General features: G+C 36.1%; 1 protein-coding gene across 2 annotated transcripts in view; it reads left to right on the top strand.

Moving 5' to 3' along the window:
* Window positions 1-27,265, top strand: part of CDK13 (cyclin dependent kinase 13) — a 114,743-nt gene extending 87,478 nt beyond the window's left edge. Inside the window, exons 10-14 of one of the 2 annotated variants that reach the window (XM_068550346.1) lie at window positions 12,289-12,405; window positions 12,963-13,094; window positions 18,946-19,151; window positions 23,052-23,504; window positions 24,160-27,265. In XM_068550346.1, the coding sequence (XP_068406447.1) occupies window positions 12,289-12,405; window positions 12,963-13,094; window positions 18,946-19,151; window positions 23,052-23,504; window positions 24,160-25,010 (1,759 nt within the window). In that variant the 3' untranslated portion in view covers window positions 25,011-27,265. The remainder of the gene's footprint in view (window positions 1-12,288; window positions 12,406-12,962; window positions 13,095-18,945; window positions 19,152-23,051; window positions 23,505-24,159) is intronic. The other variant, XM_068550347.1, reaches the window with a different exon arrangement.
* Window positions 27,266-27,778: the final 513 nt, after the last annotated feature.

Raw genomic sequence — 27,778 nt, 5'->3', positions numbered from 1 at the left:
CCCAGTAGTGGGATTCCTGGGTCATGTGGTAGTTCTATTTTTAGTTTTTTAAGGAACCTCCATACTGTTCTCCATAGTGGCTGTATCAATTTACATTCCCACCAACAGTGCAAGAGGGTTCCCTTTTCTCCACACCCTCTCCAGCATTCATTGTTTGTAGATTTTTTGATGATGGCCATTCTGACTGGTGTGAGGTGATACCTCATTGTAGTTTTGATTTGCATTTCTCTAATGATTAGTGATGTTGAACATTCTTTCATGTGTTTGTTGGCAATCTGTATATCTTCTTTGGAGAAATGTCTATTTAGGTCTTCTGCCCATTTTTGGATTGGGTTGTTTGTTTTTTTGATATTGAGCTGCATGAGCTGCTTGTAAATTTTGGAGATTAGTCCTTTGTCAGTTGCTTCATTTGCAAATATTTTCTCCCATTCTGAGGGTTGTCTTTTGGTCTTGTTTATGGTTTCCTTTGCTGTGCAAAAGCTTTTAAGTTTCATTAGGTCCCATTTGTTTATTTTTGTTTTTATTTCCCTTTCTCTAGGAGGTGGGTCAAAAAGGATCTTGCTGTGATTTATGTCATAGAGTGTTCTGCCTATGTGTTTTCCTCTTAAGAGTTTGATAGTGTCTGGCCTTACATTTAGGGCTTTAATCCATTTTGAGTTTATTTTTGTGTATGGTGTTAGGGAGTGTTCTAATTTCGTTCTTTTACATGTAGCTGTCCAGTTTTCCCAGCACCACTTATTGAAGAGGCTGTCTTTTCTCCATTGTATATTCTTGCCTCCTTTATCAAAAATAAGGTGACCTTATGTGCGTGGGTTTATCTCTGGGCTTTCTATCCTGTTCTGTGGATGTATATTTCTGCTTTTGTGCCAGTATCATACTGTCTTGATTACTGTAGCTCTGTAGTATAGTCTGAAGTCAGGGAACCTGATTCCTCCAGCTCCGTTTTTCTTTCTCAAGATTGCTTTGGCTATTTGGGGTCTTTTGTGTTTCCATACAAATTGTGAAATTTTTTGTTCTAGTTCTGTGAAAAATGCCATTGGTAGTTTGATAGGTATTGCATTGAATCTGTAGATTGCTTTGGGTAGTATAGTCATTTTCACAATGTTGATTCTTCCAATCCAAGAACATGGTATATCTCTCCATCTGTTTATATCATCTTTAATTTCTTTCATCAGTGTCTTATAGTTTTCTGCATACAGGTCTTTTGTCTCCTTAGGTAGGTTTATCCCTAGGTATTTTATTCTTTTTGTTGCAGTGGTAAATGGGAGTGTTTCCTTAATTTCTCTTTCAGATTTTTCATCATTAGTGTATAGGAATGAAAGAGATTTCTGTGCATTAATTTTGTATCCTGCAACTTTACCAAATTCATTGATTAGCTCTAGTAGTTTTCTGGTAGCATCTTTAGGATTCTCTATGTATACTATCATGTCATCTGCAAACAGTGACAGTTTTACTTCATTTCCGATTTGGATACCTTTTATTTCTTTTTCTTCTCTGATTGCTGTGGCTAAAACTTCCAAAACTATGTTGAATAATAGTGGTGAGAGTGGGCAACCTTGTCTTATTCCTGATCTTAGTGGAAATGGTTTCAGTTGTTCACCATTGAGAACGATGTTGGCTGTGGGTTTGTCATATATGGCCTTTATTATGTTGAGGAAAGTTCCCTCTATGCCTACTTTCTGCAGGGCTTTTATCATAAATGGGTGTTGAATTTTGTCAAAAGCTTTCTCTGCATCTATTGAGATGATCATATGGTTTTTCTCCTTCAATTTGTTACTGTGGTGTATCACATTGATTGATTTGCATATATTGAAGAATCCTTGCATCCCTGGGATAAACCCCACTTGATCATGGTGTATGATCCTTTTAATGTGCTGTTGGATTCTGTTTGCTAGTATTTTGTTGAGGATTTTTGCATCTATGTTCATCAGTGATATTGGCCTGTAGTTTTCTTTCTTTGTGACATCTTTGTCTGGTTTGGGTATCAGGGTGATGGTGGCCTCATAGAATGAGTTTGGGAGTGTTCCTCCCTCTGCTATATTTTGGAAGAGTTTGAGAAGGATAGGTGTTAGCTCTTCTCTAAATGTTTGATAGAATTCACCTGTGAAGCCATCTGGTCCTGGGCTTTTGTTTGTTGGAAGATTTTTAATCACAGTTTCAATTTCAGTGCTTGTGATTGGTCTGTTCATATTTTCTATTTCTTCCTGGTTCAGTCTCGGAAGGTTGTGCATTTCTAAGAATTTGCCCATTTTTTCCAGGTTGTCCCTTTTATTGGCATAGAGTTGCTTGTAGTAATCTATTATGATCCTTGGTATTTCTGCAGTGTCAGTTGTTACTTCTCCTTTTTCATTTCTGATTCTATTGATTTGAGTCTTCTCCCTTTTTTTCTTGATGAGTCTGGCTAATGGTTTATCAATTTTGTTTACCTTCTCAAAGAACCAGCTTTTAGTTTTATTGATCTTTGCTATTGTTTTCTTTGTTTCTATTTCATTTATTTCTGCTCTGACCTTTATGATTTCCTTCTTCCTGCTAACTTTGGGGGTTTTTTTGTTCTTCTTTCTCTAATTGCTTTAGGTGTAAGGTTAGGTTGTTTATTTGAGATGTTTCTTGTTTCTTGAGGTAGGATTGTATTGCTATAAACTTCCCTCTTAGAACTGCTTTCTGTGCATCCCATTGGTTTTGGGTCATTGTGTTTTCATTGTCATTTGTTTCTAGGTATTTTTTGATTTCCTCTTTGATTTCTTCAGTGATCTCTTGGTTATTAACTAGTGTATTGTTCAGCCTCCATGTGTTTGTATATTTTACAGATTTTTTCCTGTAATTGATATATAGTCTCATAGCATGGTCAGAAAAGATACTTGATACGATTTCAATTTTCTTAAATTTACCAAGGCTTGATTTGTGACCCAAGATATGATCTATCCTGGAGAATGTTCCATGAGCACTTGAGAAGAATGTGTATTCTGTTGTTTTTGGATGGAATGTCCTATAAATATCAATTAAGTCCATCTTGTTTAATGTATCATTTAAAGTTTGTGTTTCCTTATTTATTTTCATTTTGGATGATCTGTCCATTGGTGAAAGTGGAGTGTTAAAGTCCCTTACTATGATTGTGTTACTGTCGATTTCCCCTTTTATGGCTGTTAGTATTTGCCTTATGTATTGAGGTCCTCCTGTGTTGGGTGCATAAATATTTACAGTTGCTATATCTTCTTCTTGGATTGATCCCGTGATCATTATGCAGTGTCCTTCTTTGTCTCTTGTAATAGTCTTTGTTTTAAAGTCTATTTTGTCTGATATGAGAATTGCTACTCCAGCTTTCTCTTGATTTCCATTTGCATGCAATATCTTTTTCCATCCCCTCACTTTCAGTCTGTATGTGTCCCTAGGTCTGAAGTGGATCTCTTGTAGACAGTATATATATATGGGTCTTTTTTTTTGCATCCATTCAGCCAGTCTGTGTCTGTTGGTGGGAGCGTTTAATCCATTTACATTTAAGGTAATTATTGATAATGTATCTTTCTATTACCATTTTTTTAATTGTTTTGGGTTTGTTATTGTAGGTCTTTTCCTTCTCTTGTGTTTCCTCCCTAGAGAAGTTGCTTCAGCATTTGTTGTAAAGCTGGTTTGGTGGTGCTGAATTCTCTTAGCTTTTGCTTGTCTGTAAAGGTTTTAATTTCTCCGTCAAATGTGAATGAGATCCTTGCTGGGTAGAGTAATCTTGGTTGTAGGTTTTTCTCCTTCATCACTTTAAATATGTCCTGCCACTCCCTTGTGGCTTGCAGAGTTTCTGTTGAAAGATCAGCTGTTAACCTTCTGGGGATTCCCTTGTATGTTATTTGTTGTTTTTCCCTTGCTGCTTTTAATATTTTTTCTTTGTATTTAATTTTTGATAGTTTGATTAATATGTGTCTTGGTGTGTTTCTCCTTAGATTTATCCTGTGTGGGACTCTCTGTGCTTCCTGGACTTGATTAACTATTTCCTTTCCCATATTAGGGAAGTTTTCAACTATCATCTCTTTAAATATTTTCTCAGTCCCTTTCTTTTTCTCTTCTTCTTCTGGGACCCCCTATAATTCGAATGTTGGTGCGTTTAACATTGTCCCAGAGGTCTCTGAGACTGTCCTCAATTCTTTTCATTCTTTTTTCTTTATTCTGCTCTGCGGTAGTTATTGCCACTATTTTATCTTCCAGGTCACTTATCCGTTCTTCTGCCTCAGTTATTCTGCTACTGATGCCTTCTAGAGAATTTTTAATTTCATTTATTATGCTGTTCATCATTGCTTGTTTGCTCTTTAGTTCTTCTAGGTCCTTGTTAAACGTTTCTTCTATTTTCTCCATTCTATTTCCAAGATTTTGGATCATCTTTACTATCATTACTCTGAATTCTTTTTCGGGTAGACTGCCTATTTCCTCTTCATTTGTTTGGTTTGGTGGGTTTTTACCTTCTCCTTTATCTGCTGTGTGTTTCTCTGTCTTCTCATTTTGCTTAACTTACTGTGTTTGGGGTCTCCTTTTCACAGGCTGCAGGTTCGTAGTGTCCGTTGTTTTTGGTGTCTGCCCCCAGTGGCTAAGGTTGGTTCAGTGGGTTGTGTAGGCTTCCTGGTGGAGGGGACTAGTGCCTGTGTTCTGGTGGATGAGGCTGGATCTTGTCTTTCTGGTGGGCAGGACCACGTCCCGTGGTGTGTTTTGGGGTGTCTGTGACCTTATTATGATTTTAGGCAGCCTCTCTGCTAATGGGTGGGGATGTGTTCCTATCCTGCTAATTGTTTGGCATAGGGTGTCCAGCACTGTAGCTTGCTGGTCGTTGAGTGGAGCTGGGTCTTAACGTTGAGATGGAGATCTCTGGGAGAGCTTTTGCCGTTTGATATTATGTGGAGCCGGGAGGTCTCTGGTGGACCAGTGTCCTGAACTCAGCTCTCCCACCTCAGAGGCACAGGCCTGACACCTGGCCGGAGCACCGAGACCCTGTCAGCCACACGGCTCTCTCTGGGCTTCTATTTCGGCAGCAGCAATGTGACTCTGGACGGTGTGAGCCACTTTTTTCGCCAGTTGGCCAAGGAGAAGTGTGAGGGCGCCCAGCGACTCTTGAAAATGCAAAACCAGTGCTGTGGCCGTGCCCTCCTCCAGGATGTGTGGAATCCTTCTCAAGATGAGTGGGGTGTAAAACCCAGGACGCTGTGGAAGCCACCATTCTTAGGGAGAAGAACCTGAACCAGGCACTATTGGATCTGCGTGCCCTGGGTTCTGCCTGCGCCCCTTTTTTTTTTTTAAGATGGCAGTTCATCGTATATTAGTCATTATAGTCCTAATGAGAATTTCAAAAGACTTTTTTAAAACAACAGTTGATTTTAATGTTTATCTGGAGGCATGAACCTGAAAATAGCTAGGAAAATTCTTAAAAAAGAAGGACAATTTGGCATATCATAGGTTAAATCAAAATTTTAGTAACTAAAACCATTTTGTACTGGCACAAGATACACAGATGAATTAGTGGAATTATATGGGAAATTCAGAAGTAAAGAAAGTTCATATGGACCTGAGAATATAATACAGTAGACATTTCAAATCAGGGAGTTCATTGAATAGTATTTATTGATTGCTGGTTTTGTACCACTTAACCAGTACTGAGGATACAGTGGAGGTTGGGAATTGTATCCCCAGTGCCTAGTAACTGGCACACACCTTTTTCTGCTTTCTTGTTGGGGGAGACAGAGAAAACAAACAAATTAATAAAATACATCAGGTGGTGATGAGTGCAGGGGATAGAAGACGATAGGAGGCAGCGCTGTGCATGGAGCCAGGGAAAATCTCTCCCATAGGTACCATCTGAGCAGAGAGCTGAGTGAACAGCAGAGTCATGATCCTGAGGCATGAGCGTGTTTGGATGATTTTATGGACGTGTTAAGTCAGTTAGGGAACCGTATGGGAAACAAAAAGAAAGCTCAAGCCATCCAGTTAGTGGCATACTGTACAGTTACTAAAAAGGAAATGGTAGATCTGGAGATGTTGATATGCAAAAGCAACACTGTCACGTGAAAAGAGCAGTTTTACAGAAGGCTGTGTTTGGTTTGGTCCCACATGGGTGAGACAAACACATCAAAAGAGTCTGGAATTGTTAATCTGAACATGGATTTGTGAGAGGGTTAGGGAAGGGACTGTTTTACTTTCTACTTTATATGTTTCAAAATGTCTTTGGGTTTTGGTAAGATATCAAGTATTTATAATAATACAAAAAAAGATGCTTCAATTTTGATTTTATAGCATTAATTATTTTTAAAACATGAAAAAAAAAAGGACGTTTCTGGTAAAAGAGACACGTCTCCTTGATTTGAAGGAGGTGGCAGAGTATATTGAAAGGGGCAGGCTTTGGAATCTTACAGGCCTGGGTTCTAATGCCAGCTCAGCTACTTCCTGCTCTTGTGACTTAGGGTAAGTTCCATAATGCTATAAGTTTCTTTCTTCACAAGTAAAACAGGACAAACAACGTGCTTAGGATTGTAAAAATTAACGTGTTTCCTAGTACATATTTACTTCTTCCTCTCATCTTATTTGCGGTAATGCTGGAATGTTTCCGCAATCTAAAGCCTCAGGAATGATGAGTTCTAGGATCTACTTTGTACAAATACATATAAATGGATCAAGGATGGTAATCCTAATGAGAATCTGTCTTAAAGAGCTTCACACTACAGTGGTCAAGTTATTTGTACTTTACCTGGTTCCAGAAAATACTTTAGGAAGATAACAAAAATTTTGTGATAAGAAGTAGCATGAAGTAAAAGTAATGGCAAAGAGAGAGAAAAACATAGGTGGGGGCAAAAAAAGGGATGAATGAGAGCAAAAATGTTTTTACATGAGAGTAACACTTTTAACTCTAAGTGTTCTGGCAGCCAGTGAAAGAACCTTTATATCACACAATGTATATTGCTTATGGAATAAAAAACAATCATGGAAGAAATTAAAAGTAGATTTGGAATGAGAAGAAGTCCCCGCACACATACACAAAGCCTCAGGTCACACAGGTAAAATTTTTACAACTTTAAAGGCATAGGCTTTGGTTGTTCCAGAATATAGGAAAAGAAGGAAAGTTCCCATATTTTAAAAAGTGAAGCATGTATACCTTCATAAATCAATAGCATAAAAATTTCTTTAGAATTGTACTTCTTAATCTTTTTGGTCTCTTCTTTATACTCTTAAACATTGTGAAAGATCCCAGGAACTTGTTTATGTTGATTGTATGTATTGAAATTTAAAACTGAGAAGTAAAAATATTTATTAATTCATTTTAAAACAATATATTAACATAACATTTTAATTGTAAAAAGTTTGTATTTCCCAAACTAAAATAAATGTTGGTGAAATGAAAAGCACTGTTTCACATTTTTATAAATCTTTTAATGTCTGTCTTAAACATCTGCATAAACATCTGTGATATGCTGTTTTCAATAGTCTTTTCAGATAATTGTGCATATTCTTCCTTGAAACTTCAGTAAGTGGCAGTTTTTTTTTACAGGTTAGTCGTAATGTGCAGTCTGTAACCACAGATTTTGTACTCTAATGTATTGAAATCCATTGGTTTATCTTACACTCTGAATAGATCTTTTACCTGTGATGATTTTATAACATTATGTATTGGTCATTTGATAATATTGGATCACTGAATTGAGCAGATCTTCTAAAGTGTAACGTTTCATTATATAGTATTTGTTATGACCACTAATCTCATCAGAAAAGCCTTTAGGTATTTATTTTGAAGCTGTCAAGTTCATGGTGTAGATATAAGTCTTCTAGTATTCTGATTTTCTCCTGAAAGCTTGAATTTTATAATTGACAGTAAATGCTGCAATTGTCTTCCTTGAAGTAATAAGCTGACTTTGTTCCTGTTTAAGAAAATGTCTGGCAAATACCCAAGTATGAATGACCATAGTTTGTTAGTTGTTTTTGCAGGTAAAAATGGTGGTTCATGAAAAAAGCAGCTACTTCAGCTTGCAACTCAAATAATTGCACAAGTGCTTCTCAAGATAACTATCACTTTGTTGTGCAAATGAAGTGCTTTATGAGTATTTTCTATTTCATTGCTAAGAATATTGAAAAGATACGTACTCAAGTGTAAGGGTTTAATAATAATAATTTTTACTGCTTCAACAAGTACCTTCTTAAGTGAAACTGTCCCCCTGTCTCCCCACCAAGATTATGTGGTAGTGAAGAGTATTTACTGCTAATAGTCTGGTGCCACTGCCTCAAGTCATGCTAAGGTGCCAGTAGTTTTACCCACTACTGGCTTAATACCATCAGTGCAAAATCAACACATTGAAAAGTATAAATAATGTCTTAATAATACCTTTGACCTTCCAGACCCCTGAAGGGTCTAGGGGACACCAAGTGGTCTTTGGACCCCATTTTTGCAAACTGCTGATGTATACCAACTAAAAAGTAGAATACAGCATTACACTAAAATAACAGTACTTTGATTAGGCCCAAGTGGTATTCCTCTTTTGAATGTATGGATGACTAAATATTCAAAAATCTCTTAATTGGAAAATCTCTTAATCTCTTACTAATGTCATAAATATAATTCATGACATTAGTAACTCAGGGAAGAAAATGCAGGTGATGATTATAATAGAGTTTCTAAAAATCAAACTGATAGAACTAAAGAAGTATCCTTTTAAAATTTAAAAGCCACAAAAATAAAACCCATAGTCAAAAGGAATAAATCAATGCTTTCTAAGCAGGAGGTATATGTGAATTTGTATGTGTCTGTGAATATCTTTACTGTGTGTTGTGTTTCTCAAACTAAAAGTTATCATCTTTCCCAGTGGTAAACAATGAAAGTACTCCCATTAAAATAAGAAACCAAACAAAATTACCTAACATTGTGTGGCATGATTAGCATTTTAACATTGTTTGGAAATTGCCACATAATGTAGCATACCATGATGATAAAGAGGAATACATGTCTGAAAAAATATAGATGAATTTTGATTATAGGTGATGATAATAAACCTGGAAAGCCTCAAAGAAACAACTGTTAAAAGAAAACTGTGTTAGGAACCATAGGATCTCAGATGGCGATCTAAATTTTTTATGTCAAATTTCAGCCATTTCCTATAACAAAACTCTTCTAGTTATTGCTTAGGAAATGTAATAGGGATAGGAACACATTCAAAAAGCAAAAAAGTAAAACCCATAAAAGGAAAAATAAAAGATCTAATTGAAGAAATTTATAAGTATACCTTGGAGATATTGCAGGTTTGGTTGTAGACTACCACAATAAAGCAAATATCAAAATAAAGTGAGTCACACGAATTTTTGGTATCCCAGTGCATATAAAGTTATGTTTACACTATACTGTAGTCTATTAGGTGTGCAATAGCATTATGTGTGTATACCCTAATTTTAAAATACTGTATTGCTAAAAATAGTAACCATCATTTGAGCCTTTGGCAAGTTGTAGTCTTTTGGCTGATGGAGGGTTTGAAATACTGTGAGAATTACCAGAATGTGACACAGAGACACAAAGTGAGTAAATGCTGTTGGAAAAATGGCACCAATAGACTTTCTGACGCATGGTTACCACAAACCTGAAGTTTGTAAAAAAAAAAAAAAAAAATCTACAAAGCACGATAAAATGAGGTATGCCTGTATAAAACCAAAGGAAGTATAAAAATGGAAATATTAAGCTTTGTAAAGATAGCAATCCTTTCTAAATGGATAAATTCAGAGCAGCAGTGGAATCCCAACAGGATTCTCTTACTTTTGGAGTGTGACAGTATTGATTCTACAATTCATCTGTAAGGAAATACTGAAAAGAATGATTAGCGGAATGAATAGATAGAGGGGTTTGTCCTGTAAGTCTTATAAAAAATGTAAAGGTATCATATGATACTGACACCAGAGTAGATAAATCAGTAAATCAAAATAGATTCTCAAAACAGACCTCAGATATTTAGGGATTTAGCATATGATGCATTTCAAAATGTCTTCAGTAAATGATTTGGGAATAGCTAATTGACCATCAGGCACTGATTTTGCCAATATGCAATTATCAATTGCTGTCATGTCTGCTTCCCTAATTTCTAAAACTTTTCCTTGTCTTAGAATGTCTATTTCACCCTGTATGCTGCTACCAATTAGATAACTTTCCCATTCAACTATCTTCCCAGAACACATAAAATAATTAAAACTCTTTAGCTAAGAGGTAATGAAACTGATTTTTATTATAAGGCTATTAATGAGCCAGGTGCTAGCTCATTTAATTTCACAGGTCCAAAGTAAAATTAATCCCCATTTTACAAAAGAGCAACAGATTCTAAGCAGTGCAATTTCACCAGTATCACAGACAGGATTCAGTTCTAAAGTTTGTTTTCAAAGTCTGTCTTCATTATAGTTAGGCAGACTGCCTCTTGAAACTGTATTGTATGGCCCCTGTCTAATGCTTCCAACTAAACCTCCCTTAGCCCTAAATTCCACCTATACTGATTTCCTTAGTCTTCCTCCCACAAATGTTTATACTTTGCTACTTCCATGACTTTGCCTATGCACTAATCTTTGCCAGTAACATAGTTCTCTTATTCCCTTTCCCACTTGTCGATTGTTTACTTATCCTTTGAGTTGTAGGCAAAATTCTGCACCTCTTCTCTAACTTGAGTACGTTTTCTTGTATTTCTGTAGTTGAAAGTATCCTTCATTTTCTTTATTCCATTATATTTTATACTTCTGTTATGGTGCACATCAGTCTGCCAGGGATTGATTATATTCATCTAGTTACTTGGGTATATTATGTAGTATACAAAAGTGAGAGAGTGGTTCTCTTACTGTAATTTAGTAAGAGAAAGACATGTAAACAACTAAAATATAAAGCAGGATGAAATAGTGTCAAAAGAAACAAGGAGCATGCAAAAAGTGACCATTGTGGACAGTGAGGATACAGAAAACATTGTTGAGTAGATTACTTTTGATCTGCATCTTCAGGAATGACAAGGATTGAGCTAGGTAGAATCTAGGAAGAAGGAACATGAGCAGAGACGTGGAGGAGTGGTTGGTCTGTGGAGAGAGATGAATTGGGAGATGAGACTAGGAAGCCAGTCTGGGACCAGATCATAGAGAGCCACGCTCCTGAGCTTGGTCTTCTTCGCTCCTTTTCAGGAGCTTGTGAGAATGAGATTGTAAGGAAGAAGAGACAGGCATGTACGAAGAGTAAGATCTTAAAGCCTTTTAAAAAGCTTGGATTTAAAAAAATCCTAAAATGTATTGAAACAAAATACAATTTCAGTGACACAGCTTAAAAAATGAGAGGTTGCCTTGTGCAAATGTGTTTCTGACATAGTGTTCTTAAGCTCCACTAAAGGATGTCTGGCAAGTTTAGTTGTCACTTGCTTATGTACATTGGTGCATGTATTTATATTTATGTATATATGGAATATTTTTACTTTTAGTCAGTGATGCATGGACCTTTTCTTTTTCTATGTGAAGACTAGCTGATAATTTTATATACAATGTACATTTATTCTTGAGATTCAGTATATTCAAGTGAAGCATATTTAACCAATTTTTCATCTACATATTACCAAATCATTAGTTTTAAATGTTTACCAGCTAGAGCTATCTATTTGTTATAGCATTTCTTCAGTTTACCATAACAAGGACTTACTAATTAATATAAAAATAATGAGGGATTTCAAGATATAGATAGAGAATAAAGCAGTTAAAATTTCTAAATACCTTGAAATCAGAGGCACTACTGAAATTGAAGAACTTCTGTGTTTCAGGAATGTGACTTTTAGGGTCCTCTGTTGATCAAATTCAGCAGCAGTCTACAGTTCAGTTAGCTTCTTCGGTGTAGGAAATCTTTTCTGCTATTATTGCAAACTTCATTATATTCATAAGAGGTGATGATTAGGTACCTATAAAACCAGAGAAAGACATACACTAAACTCTAGTTCCTCAGTTTATTGGCATGAAAATTTTAAATTTTGGTTCAAAATATGCTCAACATATTTTGAGTGTTGCCTGTGTTTTTAAGATTTGATTTTGCAGATATGAAGGTTTTCTTTCTAGGAATTGGAATGTTTGGAGTGTTAGAAGCACTCACTGAAAATAAATTGAATTCTTAAAACAAGTAATTGATTTGGGATGACTAAAATATTTAATGAAACTATTATACATTGTATCAGGACTTCAACATTTGTATATTTAAAAATGAGTTGATGTTTTGTATAGCAGTTGTATGTATGATTTTTTTCTGTGTAGTTTATATTGATGTACTTCTTTTTGTGTGTTGTTCAGCCGTATATGTGGAAGTCCATGTCCTGCAGTGTGGCCTGATGTAATCAAACTACCATATTTCAACACCATGAAACCAAAGAAGCAATATCGTCGAAAGTTAAGAGAAGAATTTGTTTTGTAAGAAGGGGATGCTTAAACATCCATATTGCGTTGATTTTTTTTTTAAGTTATTTCTTGAGAATTCTAAATGTCACTGTAGCCTCTGTTGACCTAAGGTCGACCTATCACAATTCTTCTATGTCATTTAATTTTGAGTTCCCTTTGCTACATGCAAATTACCATTTCGCCATCATTATGAAATCAGTGCTTTGGAGTTTACCTGAAAAGTTAAATAATACCATTTAAAATTTTAATGAAACAGCTTACAAGATACTTGAACTGAGTGTTTTACTTTGTTGTAGGAAACTATTCCGTTAAGTTTTTAATTTATGTTAAGACAGCAAATTGCCCATAGAGCAGTAAAATATACTATTGTTTGCCAATTTTCAAATTATTTAGAATAATAATTATAAAATTATGTAAAAATAAATATTTCTTTAAAGGAATATTTGGAACTTACTGGAATGAAGTATCACAAACATGTTATAAAATGCTAATACTTAAAATAAGCTCCTAAAGAAACATTAAGCTTGAGTCAAAGAACATGCATGACTTTTGTAATCCTCTCATGCCAGTATTCCTGCAGCTGCACTAGACTTATTTGATTACATGCTCGCCTTGGATCCTAGTAAGCGCTGCACTGCAGAGCAGGCTCTTCAGTGTGAGTTCCTGCGGGATGTGGAACCCTCAAAAATGCCTCCACCGGAGTAAGTGACTTTTTACTATATGCAGAATCTGGACAATATTAGTAACATCATTATATAGCTATCAGAAGCTATTCCATGATTAGTTAAGTCAAAAGAAAGAATAAATCAAAAGGAATAGAATAGCAATAGTGTACATAATTTGCACATCTAGAATGCAGAGCCTTGCTTTATGTTCAGCTAACCATAGGACTAGCAAAAGCGGCCTTCCTCTAGTTAATTTTATTAATATATTTCCACCCTAAAAAAATGTTATTGCTGCTGCTATTGTAGTACTGTTTCTGCCAACACTAGTTGCTTAGCTAAAATTTTGAGTGCTATGCTAAGCATTTCTCATGTATTACATTAATCTTTATAATCTTAACAGGTGAGTAGTAGTATCACCATTTTACAGAGAAGGAAGCAGGCTCAGAGAGGTTAAGAAACTTGCCCAAGAATACAAATCTAGTAAAGGGTGAAGCCAGCTCTCAAATTCAAGTTAGTTCTATAACAAAAAAGAGGTTTTGAAATACTCCTTAGCAGACTCTACAGTAGGAAATTGTTGTCATTGAATAAAAATATTCATGTCAAAAGCCTGTATGGAATCAGTCTACTGTCTGATGGCGGGGCGTGGGTGTCGGGAGGCAGGGAATGCACAGAGTCTGGGCGTCAGAATGGCTGGGTTCTTGAACCTTCACTCCCTTGTGGCTCCTGTAATTTCTCTAGGATTGATTTGGGGAAGGGGACAGAGCAGTCCATTTGGTTCTCCTTCATAGGTTCTAGAAAGTTTGTAGAGATTTTCTTAGTGATTTTAAAAATGATGATGAGTGTCACAAAAACAAGCCTGTCCCTATAATAATAAAATGTGTCCATGTAGTAACAATTAGCATCTTGTGAAGGAACAGACGTGGGATTTGGAGTTCAAATCCTGGCTCTTCCACTTAATTAGTTAGATTGGTCTTATTATAGTTCTATGAGACCATCATATTTGGCTTTAGTTTTTACTGAATTGTATGTTGAATAGCCTTTGTGGGATGATTTGGAAGGCAAAAAGGATCTATTATCTGATATGTTGAGGGACCTGAATCATTCACTGTTGAATTGTTTCATGGATTTTTTTGCTTATCAGTATATATCAGCAGTCTTGAAACTTTGGCTTTAGTACCCCTTTAAAGAATTTTTTTAAACTTTTGATTTGGAAAAATTTCAACTCTATACAGAAAAATAGGAAGAATATTACAATGAGCAGTCATATACTCTTCATCTAGATTCAACACTTAAATGTGTCCAAATTATAGTTATCACTCCATATCTTTTTTTCCTGAACTATTTGCATATTATATTGTGGGAATGATATTTCACTTATAAATAATTCACCATGTTATCTATAAGAACTGGGACTTTATTCTGTATAACTACAATATCATCATAAAGCATAAGAAATTTAACATTGTGTCAGCTAATAGTTTATATTCAGATTTCTCTAGTTGGCACAATAGTTTCCTTTGTAGTCTGTTTTTCTGTTTGTTTTGTCTTGGTTTTGGTTTTGGTTTTTTCGGATGAAGAATTTATTCCAAGCTCACACATTTCATTTAGTTGTTATGTCTCTTCAGTCTCTGGGGAAGACTTCTTACAACACTGACATTTTGAAGAGCTAGCTGTTTTGTAAAGCATTCTACAGTCTGGCTTTAACTACTTCCTCATCATTAGTAATTAGTGTTTTTTTGTTTTTTTGGCAAGAATGCTACCTAGGGTAGTGAAATGTGCTTCCTGCTGTATCACATCAAGAGGAATGTAATGTCATTTTTCTCCCATTATTGGTAGTACTAAATTGATATCTTGGTTTAAGTGGTCCACATGAAAGAATTCTGGTAAAACTGTACTGAACACATTTTAAATAGACATCTAAATTTTTAAAATCAAGGGTTCAAATAGTTGCAAAAGGTATAATTTCAGTGTATAAGTGTAGACACTTTAAAATAGAGCAGTTACATCATCTTGTAAATGTATTTAGTGGAATCAAAATATCTTAGCATTTGATATTCATCAACATTCACTCAGAAAATGTATGAACAAACTGTTCAACAATAGGACATTGTTGGGTTTGTGTGTGTGTGTGTGTGTGTATGTGTGTGAACTTACATTGCTTCTGCACGTTTTTAATGTAGCATATATTTATGCTTGAAAGTATTTTATTGATTACCCTATAGTACTTCTTTAAAACAAATACATGTATATAAATGGAAATTTAATTTAAAAATTTCCTCTGACTACAAAGCTCTTTTTTTCTTGATTAAATTATTGCATGTATTAGTAGTGCGTATTTCAGTTAAAAAAAAAGAAAAAATTAGTAAATTTTGTTGGAGATGCAACCTTAATGAAATTGTGCTGAGATTTTTTTTCCTCAAGTAATTTGCATATCTATTAATTAATATTACTTATTCTAGAGTGAGATATAGTTCCACATTAATTGTAATTTAAAAATTTTTTAAGTGCTCTTTTAAATAAGCATTTGAGACTGGATGGAGTTTTGTCATAGTTAAATCACTGAGTTCTTTGAACTTCTACATTATGTCCGAAAAATCACAGTGCTCTGTCATCAAAAATTATTTTAATGACCTTTCAGATGTCAACTTAAGATTCTTTCTCTAATTTTCTTGACAGTAAAGAATTGGAAACCACATGACTTGCCAAAAGATTTCTTATCCAGTCATTAATCATTTATTTTTTTTCAAATTTTAAGAAAATAAACCGAAGAGGATTTACCAATATTTATTACATGACTTCTTCTTATACTTGTTGCTTTTTCTTTTAGTCGCATTTTCTTAATCCGGTATACTTAGAAGAGGTTAGGAAGTCAACATGTAATTTCAGTGCTACTTAAGCAATCCATTTGCTAAATTGTGTTTCTTATTACATTTTAAAAATATATGCTTTTGTCAAAATCTTGGAACTGTAGATGTATCCCATTCAATTTATGGAAAATGTTTGCCACATAATAGGAAATTCTGTTCATATTGTCAAACACATCACCTAAATTCACTTAACTTCTATCAGAACACACCCAACTGCACTTCTGCATTAAAAATAAATATGTTAGTACACATTTTGGTAAACATTCTGTAAACCAGCAATAAATTATAGTACATCTTTGTTAAGTACATCACTAAAGCAATCAGGTTGAAATTATTGTGATATTTAAATAAAAAATTACATAAACAATATAACATCTCATTATTATTTTATCATGTAATGGGTAGTTAAAATGATAAAATGTGAAGGTAAGGGCTATGAAGAAAGGCATTGGTATTCCTTTGGGAAATAGCTATGTGTATTAAACTCGTTATCAGTTTTTTTTAGGAATAAGCAAATGAGTGGGGGATAATAAAAAAAAAAACCCTCCATTAATTTTATTAGATGTCCTGTCACACTTTTTTAATGTACTTAATGAAAAGAGTATGTATTGCTAAGAAGTGAATTAGGCCAGCAGCTTGTCTGTAATTTTATTTTTTCTTAACAGCATCAAACAATTCATAAGATAAATATGATCAACGTAATTGGAATAAATATTTCATGATATGATATGATAAAAAAATACTTTTAAACTACCTTGCTGAATGATAAAACATGAATATAATGCTTACTATGTGAGAGGCACTGTCCAAGCACTTACATATGTTAACATATATTACCTGTACTCCACAAGGTAGATTGTCTTGTTAACCCCACTTTTAAAGATAAGCAAACTGAGGCACAGAGGTCAAGTTACTTGCCTATGAGACACAATAAGTAAGTGGCTGAGCCGGTATTTGAACCTTTAGAAAAGAACACATTAAAAATTTGGTTGTCCTGGAAACATTCCTGGTACATCTAATAGTCAACATCACTAGCCTATCTATCCTGTTTAGCTGTTTGTTGGGTAATGTTTATCTTTCCTACTGTTGAGATCATCCATAAAGAATCTCTTACGTTTTAATTGTGGGAGGGAACAAAAGCCCTTTTTAGTGGATTTCTTTGCTTTATTCTCATGGGACTCTCCCACAAGAGCAATGCATTCCTTGAACATCAGGATGGAAAAAAATGAAATCACTCTAGTCCCCCCACTCTGCAGTACTGCAGTATGTCTGAATTCAGAATAACCCCAACAGAGGCTAAGGTTACACATCTTGTAATACACACACACACACACACACACACACACACACACACACACACACACACACACACACACAGAGAAAGGAAAGTCTTTGGCAGGTTTTTGATGCCTTAAAGCTTCCCAATATCAATATTTCAAATTGTCCCTTTGTTTGTTACTCCAGGAGGTTTTTACACGCTGAGGCAATGCACCATAGTAAGATGGCTGAGAGGTATGCCTTTGTTTTGTTTTTGGACCTCAGGTGCATAGACTTGGTTTAATCATAATCCTTGTGTCACTCATCATTAGTCCATGCATGGCTCTCTTTTTTTCTTTTAGTTACTTAATTTAATTAGTTATTTTAAATGATGTTAATAAGCAGCCATGAACTTACCAAATAAAAGCTAGAATCTTGACAATAACCTACTTTACTCATATCATACCCTCTCCGCCCACGACCTATCCCCCTTGCCTTCCTCCACCTGAGGTAACCATCATCCCTGTTTTCTTTTGTATATACTTTTTGTTGCCATCTATATGTACTCATAAAAAGTTACATTTTACAATTTTAGTTGCTTTTAATTTTATGAAAGAGTGTCATGCTGTTTGTAATCTGTTGGGAATGACTTTTTTTTTTCACTTAATATTATATTATATTGCTAAGATTTGACCATATTGTTGCATATGCCTTTATTTTATAACATGAGATAAGACTAATTGTGAAAGAAGACGTGTGAAAGAACTTTCTGAACATGCAGGCCCTTCTCAAAGATCAATTTTAGGAAAGAGGACATATGGATATGGAATTTCTTTTAGAACCATTCCAGGTATACTCCCTCAGAAAGTCTTCATGTATCCCTAGAGGTAAACGTATCCAGGTTGAAGACCAGGTTGGGGCTGCTTAAGGGAATTTATAGATATTCTGGGCAAGTTTATTAACCTTTCCAAGCCTCAATTTTCTTATCTTTAAAATAGATATCATAGTAACTTCCCACTGGATTTTTTTTATTAGGGTAAGAAGAAAATATTTATAAATCAAATATTTGTCTTTCTTTAAACAGAAGTTATTTTGCAGTGTTTCAATTTTGTGAAATTACACGAGGTAGAATTGTTTCCGAATTATGGATAACTCTGATAGTTGCTAGTTATTCAGAACTCTCGATGACTGATGTCCCTGGATTACAGTCTGTTTTTGAAACTCCTCTGTAGCATCAGATTAATTCTAGAGCATTTGATTATAGAAGCAAATAAGAGGGTCTCAAAAAGTAAAAAGCTTGTACTAGAAGGTTTTTCGCAAATTTATGTCCTAGCCTTTGCTACTTTTTAATTCTGTGTCTAGTTTCTGCAAGTGGCATATTTTTCACCTTTTTTTTTCCATGTCCTATTCAATGTATGTTGTACTATGATAAGAATTGGCTTTAAAAGATTGCACCAAGGATAATAGTAACCTATTTTTGTGAACATATATTCTTCATTCATAGTTTTAATAAGTTATTATTCATTGATTATCCAGAAGCCACAGAAAAATAGTTTGTCTGTATAGGTGAAGCCCTGAAGGAGGGGGACATTAAGGGTGATTTGTGTTGGAGGAGTTTACAAAGCCTTTGTGTGAAATCTTCAAGAATAGCTTGCGGGAGAGCGGGGGTGGCAGCTTTGGGGCTATGTAGTAAATACTATCATTTTGTTGTTGTTGTTGTTAAGAAATGCCATTGACAAACAGTTTAATACTTTTTTTTCCAGCCTTCCTTTATGGCAAGATTGTCATGAGTTATGGAGTAAAAAGCGAAGAAGACAGAAGCAGATGGGCATGACTGATGATGTTTCCACAATTAAAGCCCCCAGAAAGGACTTGTCTCTGGGCATGGATGACAGCAGAACTAACACGCCTCAGGGTGTGCTGCCGTCTTCACAACTGAAATCTCAGGGCAACTCGAATGTAGCACCTGGTCAGTAATACTTCCATGGGTTGATTTTCTTCACATTGTTTTGTGGCTGGCGTTAATTATATTGCTGTAGTGTTAAAGCACTTGTGGCTAAAAGTTGAACACTGAATCAACATTTCCTTGTTATTTGATTGTGCCAGTACAGATGTTTCACTGCTACTGGCACCACAATATTAAGCAATCTCAAGGTAAGATTAATTTATAAAGAAGGCATCAAATTACATATGATTAGTGATGGGTCAGGTTTCTCTGTCTTCTTTTTTTCCCTAGTGCAAGAGTCAGTAAGTCTTTTACTGACACTATTCTGTGAGGCTCAGCGTTCAATGTATGTGGATGCTTTTCAGGAGTAAGAAGAAAGATAAAACAGCCAGGAATCAGGGTAGAAGCTCTTTCATACTGTTTGTAATGTCCTCAGGTCACTTTTAATATATTTCCCAATATATTATAGAATCTCAGACTGGAATCTGATATTGTGCCAAAAGTGACTTGAAGTATGATAAAGAAGGTATTTGGGGAAAGTTAAATTTCTTCGTCTGACTCAATCTGTTATAAGCGTAAGCTTCTTCACGAGGAACCAACCTCTTCAATGTTGTCAGAAGTGCTGTTAAATTCATTCTCTCATTTAGTTAACGACTTTCAAAAAAATTGAATCCACTCCCTCATTTTGCCTCAAGAATCCAGAAAGCATTCAGCTTTAATTTTTTTATGAAGACAGAGATGATAAGAAATAAATACATGTATGTGTGGAGGTGGTGTTTTATTAAACATGAAAAATAGCCCAGCACTTATTAAGAGATGAGTAAGTATTGACTGATCAGTTAGTTGATTAAAACAGATCTATGGATCAGATTGAACTTTTGGTGGTTAAATATAAATATAGAGTAGATTAGCTGAGAAAGCTTGAGAAAGATTACCTTAATGCTTTCCCATGTAGTCTACAAGCTTAGACTTGACCTTGGTCAGACTACGTTAAAGTGCTAATACATGTTACTTTAAAAACCAAAATTAATTGTTATTTGTTGTTCAGAAGTATTCTTCAGAGTTTCTTGAAATAGTGAATTCCCCTTGTACATGAAAATATTTGATGTATATATAGCTTAGGAGAAAACACATTTATTTGTTGTACAAAGTGAGGGCTGTCTATATCAAGTTCAGTATTCTCTTCATGGTAAAAATATGTAAAATTTGGAGAAAGACAGAAGCAACAAGAAGTTTTCTTGGTTTGTGTTTATGTCACCTGTTTTATATACCATCTACTACTGAAAAAGGATTTGAGATGGTTGTAACAGGAAATTTGGATGGTGGTCACTTGTCCTAGGCAACAGTTGTCATATTCCTTAATAAGACTACCAGGTGTTTATTTCTGCTTCTCTTCATGGAACTGATGTCCTTATTCCACTAGGAAGCCTAGTGGAATAGAGGTAGTTATTTCACTCTATTTTAGCTGATAAAAAATGAATTCTGGGCTCATTTTGTTATTGTTTCTTAGCTTTGCATATTTACAACTCTGTTAATTTTAGAATTTCATTTTATCCCTCCCTCCCTCCTTCCCTCCTTCCCTTCTCTTTTCAAACTGTCACTATAAAGAAGTGAGGGTTCTAGTTTTTTGAAATAGGAATGAATCCTCTTTGCTCCATTTTCTACATCATCAATAAGTGCCATGAAATAAAAATGCCCCTTCTGTGTAGATGAGACACCACAGTTAAAGTGTACTTCTCTGAGCTCACATGGAGACTACCTCTGTTAATAGAGAAATGAAAGGGAAAATGAGGAAAACTGGCACTTGGGGTGTAGCAAACAAGCATGGGTCCTTATTAATACCTGCGGATCACAAGAAGAACTTGCAAGAGTTTGTTTTGAATTATTCTAAAAATGTTAAGAAGTAATAAAAAGTATCTCAAAATATATAAAGAGAGAATATATTAAAAAAGCATTAATCATCACTTTTTCATCTTGGAGTACTATTAGTCTGTCATCTGTGGTTATGGAAATTGCTTATCAGTGTCTGTATTATCACTTAGCATATATATTATAGTATTACGTACATTTGAGCCTTGTTGTTACCTATGACTCAGATAAACTTGCACAAGAACGTATGTAAACCATCTAAACTGTCTAAACTGAGTCTAAACTGTCTAAACAAGTCTAAACTGAATATTAGAAAAAGAAAAACAACTGTTTTAGTGGTCATGAATTAATGCCAACTTATATGTACATGATAAGCATGCTTCTGTAGGAGTTCCTAATTTACCAAGAGTGCTTAACTTAAAAAAAAAGCAGTTTGAATGAAAGACATTATATCAGACAGTCTACAAAATCCCAGTTTGAATTTACTGCAAAGATAAGGTTAGGTTTTTAGAAAATAAGTGTTATTTTGTATAAGCAGTACAGGGAGTGGTTAAGAGTTCAGACTCTGGGGACTTCCCTGGTGACGCAGTGGTTAAGAATCCGCCTGCCAATGCAGGGGACAAGGGTTCAATCCCTGGTCTGGGAAGATCCCACATGCTGTGGAGCACCTAAGCCCGTGCACCACAACTACTGAGCCTGCGCCCTAGAGCCCGCGAGCCACAGCTACCGTAGCCTGCGCACCTAGAGCCCATGCTCCGCAACAAGAGAAGCCACTGCAGTGAGAAGCCCACACAACTAGAGAAAGCCCATGCACAGCAGCGAAGACCCCAAACAGCCAAAAATAAAAAAATAAAATAAATAAATTTATTTAAAAAAAAAAAGAGTTCAGACTTTGGAATCAGAATACCTGGGTTCAAATCTCAACTCTGCCACTTACAGAGTTTGTGACCTTGAGCAAGTTATTTTATTTTATTTTATTTATTTATTTATTTATTTTTTAAAGGGGAAGAGGAGGAAATGAGGAGTCTTTTTTTTTTTTTTATTGATTGATTGATTGATTGCTATGTTGGGTCTTCGTTTCCGTGCGAGGGCTTTCTCTAGTTGCGGCAAGCGGGGGCCACTCTTCATCGCGGTGCGCGGGCCTCTCACTATCGCGCCCTCTCTTGTTGGGAGCACAGGCTCCAGACGCGCAGGCTCAGTAGTTGTGGCTCACAGGCCTAGTTGTTGAGCAAGTTATTTAGTCACTCTGGATGTCAGTTTCTTCTTCATTAAAAAAATGGGGCCAATAATAAAGCATGCCTTATAAGGTTGTTGTGAGGAATAAAGGATGTAAAATGCTCAGAATGGAACCTAAAATTGTAGTCGTTGCCATCCTCATCATCATCCAGTGCCCGTTCTCAGGTGCTGTTTCCTGGTCATGTCTATAGTATGGGGTTCTAATGGTGGTCTTGGTTTTCCTTTCGAAGTATTTACCCTTAAAGATAATTTATTCAAAAGGGACTGCAGTTCTTTTTCTTTTTTGTTTTAATTTATGTGCCGTTACATCTTAAATGTACATGAAATTGAACTAGAAAGAGATTCCCTTTTCACAGTATTTCTCAAACACTGTCCCACGAATGTACTTTTTTTTTTTTTTTATAGCTATTTTATTTATTTATTTATTATTTATTTTTGGCTGTGTTGGGTCTTCGGTTCGTGCGAGGGCTTTCTCTAGTTGCGGCAAGCGGGGGCCACTCTTCATCGCGGTGCGGGGACCGCTCTTCATCGCGGTGCGCGGGCCTTTCACTATCGCGGCCCCTCCCGTTACGGGTCACAGGCTCCAGACGCGCAGGCTCAGTAGTTGTGGCTCACGGGCCCAGTTGCTCCGCGGCATGTGGGATCCCCCCAGACCAGGGCTCGAACCCGTGTCCCCTGCATTAACAGGCAGATTCTCAACCACTGCGCCACCAGGGAAGCCCCGAATGTACATTTTAATAGGGTAATAGAGAGCCATTCTGTGGGGTGGGGAGAGCTGTGAATCATGGCAATTCTAATTAATACACATTTTGTCTTTAGTAAAAACAGGCCCTGGACAGCAGTTAAACCACAGTGAATTGGCAATCCTACTAAACCTACTACAATCTAAAACAAGTGTTAGTGTGGCTGATTTTGTCCCAGTGTTGAACATTAAGGTAAACTCTGAGACTCAACAGCAGCTAAATAAAATAAACCTTCCTGCTGGAATTTTGGCAACAGGTGAAAAACAGACAGATCCATCAACACCACAACAGGAGTCTTCGAAACCGCTGGGAGGAATTCAGCCTTCTTCCCAGAACGTCCAGCCTAAAGTGGAGACTGACGCTGCCCAGGCTGCTGTGCAGAGCGCGTTTGCGGTTCTGTTGACTCAGTTAATAAAGGCTCAGCAGTCAAAGCAGAAAGACGTGCTACTGGAAGAGAGGGAAAATGGATCGGGACATGAAGCGTCATTACAACTCAGGCCGCCTCCAGAACCTAGCACTCCGGTGTCAGGTGAGTGTACAGATAGCAGACCACTAACACGGCTGCATTCACACTGTTTTCTTGCTGTTGATGATTAGCTATAATGCGTAGTGTTTAGTAGCTTTGCTAGGAGATGTCCTGAAAATTCTCAGGTCACTGGTTATAGGTTGATTTCTTAGTCTGTGTACTCCTAGGAGTTGATTCTTTAACGAATTATCTGTGGGTGATAGAACTCATTATGAATGCTATCAACGTTTCTCACGTGAACCTATGGTTAAGAAATAATCTTTCACTCCAGTTACAGCAGGATGATTGACCAAGGCAGAAACCTTATGTATACAGTAGCTTTTGTTCTTCAGGCAGTAAATAGGTACATGTGAGATGCCTTTGAAAAGTCAAATACGACAAAATTTTTCTGTCACCATAGACTCAAATGGTAGCAGGCGATATTTTAATACTTGTATATACCTTTTTCTTTTTCATTTGACTTTTGGGTTGTTTTTGTTTGTTTGCTTGGTTGGGTTTTTTTGTTTGTTTGTTTTGTGTGTGTGTGTGTGTGTGTGTGTGTGTGTGTGTGTTTGCCAGAGATATAACTTCTAATGCTCTTTAGAAAACATTAACTATTTTGAAGTTTTTGTTTTCCATGGTAACTTTTGACTCTCTTTTTTTGCCTTGTTTCACTTAGGGCAAGATGACCTCATCCAGCACCAAGACTTGAGGATATTGGAGCTCACGCCAGAACCAGATCGGCCTCGTATTCTGCCTCCTGATCAGCGACCTCCTGAACCACCTGAACCACCACCAGTCACTGAAGAAGATCTAGATTATCGGACAGAAAACCAGCACGTACCCACCACTAGTTCTTCGTTAACTGACCCTCATGCCGGAGTGAAAGCAGCCCTGTTACAGCTCCTTGCTCAGCATCAGCCCCAGGATGATCCCAAAAGAGAAGGTGGTATTGACTACCAAGCAGGAGACACTTATGTCCCCCCTTCAGACTACAAGGACAACTTTGGGTCCTCTTCTTTCTCTTCTGCTCCTTACGTTAGCAGTGATGGTCTCGGAGGCGCCTCTGCTCCACCACTGGAACGACGTAGCTTCATTGGAAACTCAGATATTCAGTCCTTGGATAACTACAGTACTACTTCATCTCATTCTGGTGGCCCACCTCAGCCTTCTGCCTTTTCCGAGTCATTTCCCAGTTCAGTAGCTGGATATGGAGACATTTACCTCAATACAGGTCCCATGTTGTTTAGTGGAGACAAGGACCATAGATTTGAATATAGCCATGGCCCCATTGCAGTCCTGGCAAACAGCAGTGACCCTTCCACAGGGCCAGAGAGTACTCATCCTTTGCCAGCAAAGATGCACAACTATAACTATGGTGGTAACTTACAGGAAAACCCAGGTGGCCCTGGCCTCATGCATGGACAGACCTGGACTTCTCCTGCCCAAGGACCTGGGTATTCACAAGGATACAGGGGACACATTAGCACATCAACTGGCAGAGGTCGAGGCAGAGGGTTACCATACTGAGTATCTGTTTTTCCTCAGGCACATCGTTTTTATCTGGAAAGACTTTTCTAGCTGCAGTTTAAGGCAGCGATCCAAGAGACTTGAATAATATTAATTCAACAACAGCTTTATTTTTATGTGGAAAAGGGTCTTGCATACAATAGTTTAAAAAAAAAAAGACAAAAAAAACACCTTTGCTTAAATTCATGCTGTTCTAAAAAACTAGATCTATTGATTGTACATCTTCACAAATTCTAGTTAACAATTTTATTTTGTATTCTTGCAGTTTTAAGTGGATGCTAATCTTAGGGACATAAAAGTCTTTTATGGCCCTCTTGCAGATCTTCTGAACTATGCACATTTGTGCTTTTTTGTAAGTTTGGACCAACTTTTATGTAACAAACAACCAACCCCTCCCCCCTCCAGTTTTACAACAATCAGAAAGGGCACTGATTTATTTGGTATTTTTCTTTTTACAAAGCTACCTTTAGTCAAAGGTCACTGTCAGTCTTTGCACCTGCTTTCAGTGTTATTGTGAAAGGTGTACTTTGTGCTCATTTCAGAAAATAAAACACAACCTTTCTCTTGATGCAACAGTTTTATAAAAAAAAAATGGTCAACGTTATTTTTGTTTTATTTTGCAGATTATCATAGCCTAGCAAAATGCATTCAAATGAAATAGTGGGTTTTATATGAAAAATATGGGTGGGGTGGGGAGGGTAAGTAAGTGCCTTAACAGGTAAGCTTAAGGTCTGAGAAAGTAGTTAACCTTTACACCCATTTGTCTTCTAAAGGGAATCAATGCATTGTATTGAAGAGGCAGGGAGCTCTCCAGTGTCTAGGGGCTGCTTGCTCCGTTCCTGTTAGGTCCATTCCCTCTGCCTATCACACTTTCTCCTTTTCTTTGGGCTGTGTTACCTTCCACTACCACCTTCTCCTGATAGGGGAGTGAGAGCAAAGAAAGGGAGTCCAACTCCCAACAGCACCTTTTGTTACTTCTGAGAAAAAGTTCTGAAAAGTTGTGTCATTTAAACGGTTGAAAATAATAGCTAAATGAGAATTGTAGAGTACCGTTTTCTTTCAGGCTGCCACATTGTCCCTGTTTCCTTTTGCCATGCATAATTGGAGGGCAGTAGCATAGAAGCAAGGCTTAATAACAGAATTGGCATAATTCTGTTAAAGTTCATGGGGGGAGGGATGGCGAACACCATATTTTAAGTTATACAGTTGCCATTTTAAGACAAAGTTAACTGTTCATTTTACTCGTTAACTAGAAACTGCGAGGTTTACTACAACTTCTTCTGCCACACCTAGAGTAACTTTATTTTAGTTCATTTTAGAATGATGGATAACCCTTATTTCAACTGTAATGGTGTCAAGTTTAACTAACTTTTTGTGTGCATTCAAACACACATACCATTATAATAATCCTAGAAAGGAACCAAAGGTAAATAACCAGTGTTGCCATTAGCACTAAATGGCAAAACAGACTCTGGAAAGGAGAGCTGTGCCAACTCACCGTTTTGTTTTAACTGTTCTCCTGGTAACTTATTTTTTTATTGGAATCTTAAATTGGAACAACTGTTATCAAATGGAAATGGCTCCAGTTCTAAAGTCAGTCTTTTAATCCTGTGCCCTCTATCTGACTTGTGAACCTTCGTTTCAAAACAGTACATGGGAAGCATTATAGTTTGGTAACAGTAAGAATAGTTTAAAGTGAATAATTCACCATTTTACTGCTATAAAATGAGTTGATGTCTTTTGATGGAATTTTTTTGTTGTTGGGGAGAAAGAAATGAAGAAAAATTATTTTGCTTTTATTTGAATATTGAATACTAACAACTTATAATAAAACTACATTGCAGGAAGTGAAGAAATATTTTGAAATTTAGCAAAATAGCTACAGTATTCAAGTATCTGGAATTTTAATATGGTGAGTCTTAGAGCTTTAGACTTTCCTATACGTGACAGTATCTAAGTTATTCTTAATAGTCACACTTGATAATTCTGCTGACCGTAGCAGCTAACCTAAAATTGAAGATATTTATGTGACATGAATAGCCTGTGTTTTAAAAATTAAATATTTTATATAAAATTGAACTGTGTTTGGATAGTTTTTCCTAACATTTCAGTTATGTATTTTATGTTGGGAGAGTGGCTGGGAGGACAAGGAAATTGTTGCTTGAAATTGAAGATTTGAACTATAGCTCCTAATATTACCCTAAGACAGCATTGATTGTGAGACAACAATATTTTATGCACTAGTTAGGAAAAATGTTGCCAGTTAAACCACAACTCAAGGCTAAGATACATCAATTGTAAGATACTTCCCAAATTCAGAGATGTTATCATATGAAAGAATGTTTCTTAAAATTGATGAAATGTGGTAGTAAAAATCTTAATGCATCCTTTCATATCATTTAATACTTCAGTAAATTTGGATTAATGAAGAGAACAGGGTTGGGAAATCACTAATTCTGTATGTTATAATAACTGCAGTAATCACTGAGTATTCTTGGGTGAAATTTAAGCAACATAAAATGTTAAGTTTTTTTTGAAAGAAACAGGTAAGTCAGATTGCAAATGAGAAGATGAAAATAGAAAAAGATTGGACCTACCAAAAGAAGAAAATATTTATTATCTCCCATGTGAAATTCCCTTATGTATTTCTTGATACAGCAGCTTTTTCTGCATGCAACTCATGTTTCCCAAGTCTTCAATCCATTATTTGTTGGAGAGTTGCTGTCACCCATGAAATTTTAAGACTCATTTTAAGGGTTTATTGATTA

Source organism: Eschrichtius robustus, chromosome 8 (genome assembly GCF_028021215.1).
Source record: "Eschrichtius robustus isolate mEscRob2 chromosome 8, mEscRob2.pri, whole genome shotgun sequence".
In the NCBI taxonomy this organism is placed as follows: Eukaryota; Metazoa; Chordata; class Mammalia; order Artiodactyla; family Eschrichtiidae; genus Eschrichtius; species Eschrichtius robustus.
The sequence above is the reverse complement of the archived record's forward strand: the minus strand, read 5'-3'. Positions and strand labels throughout refer to the sequence as shown.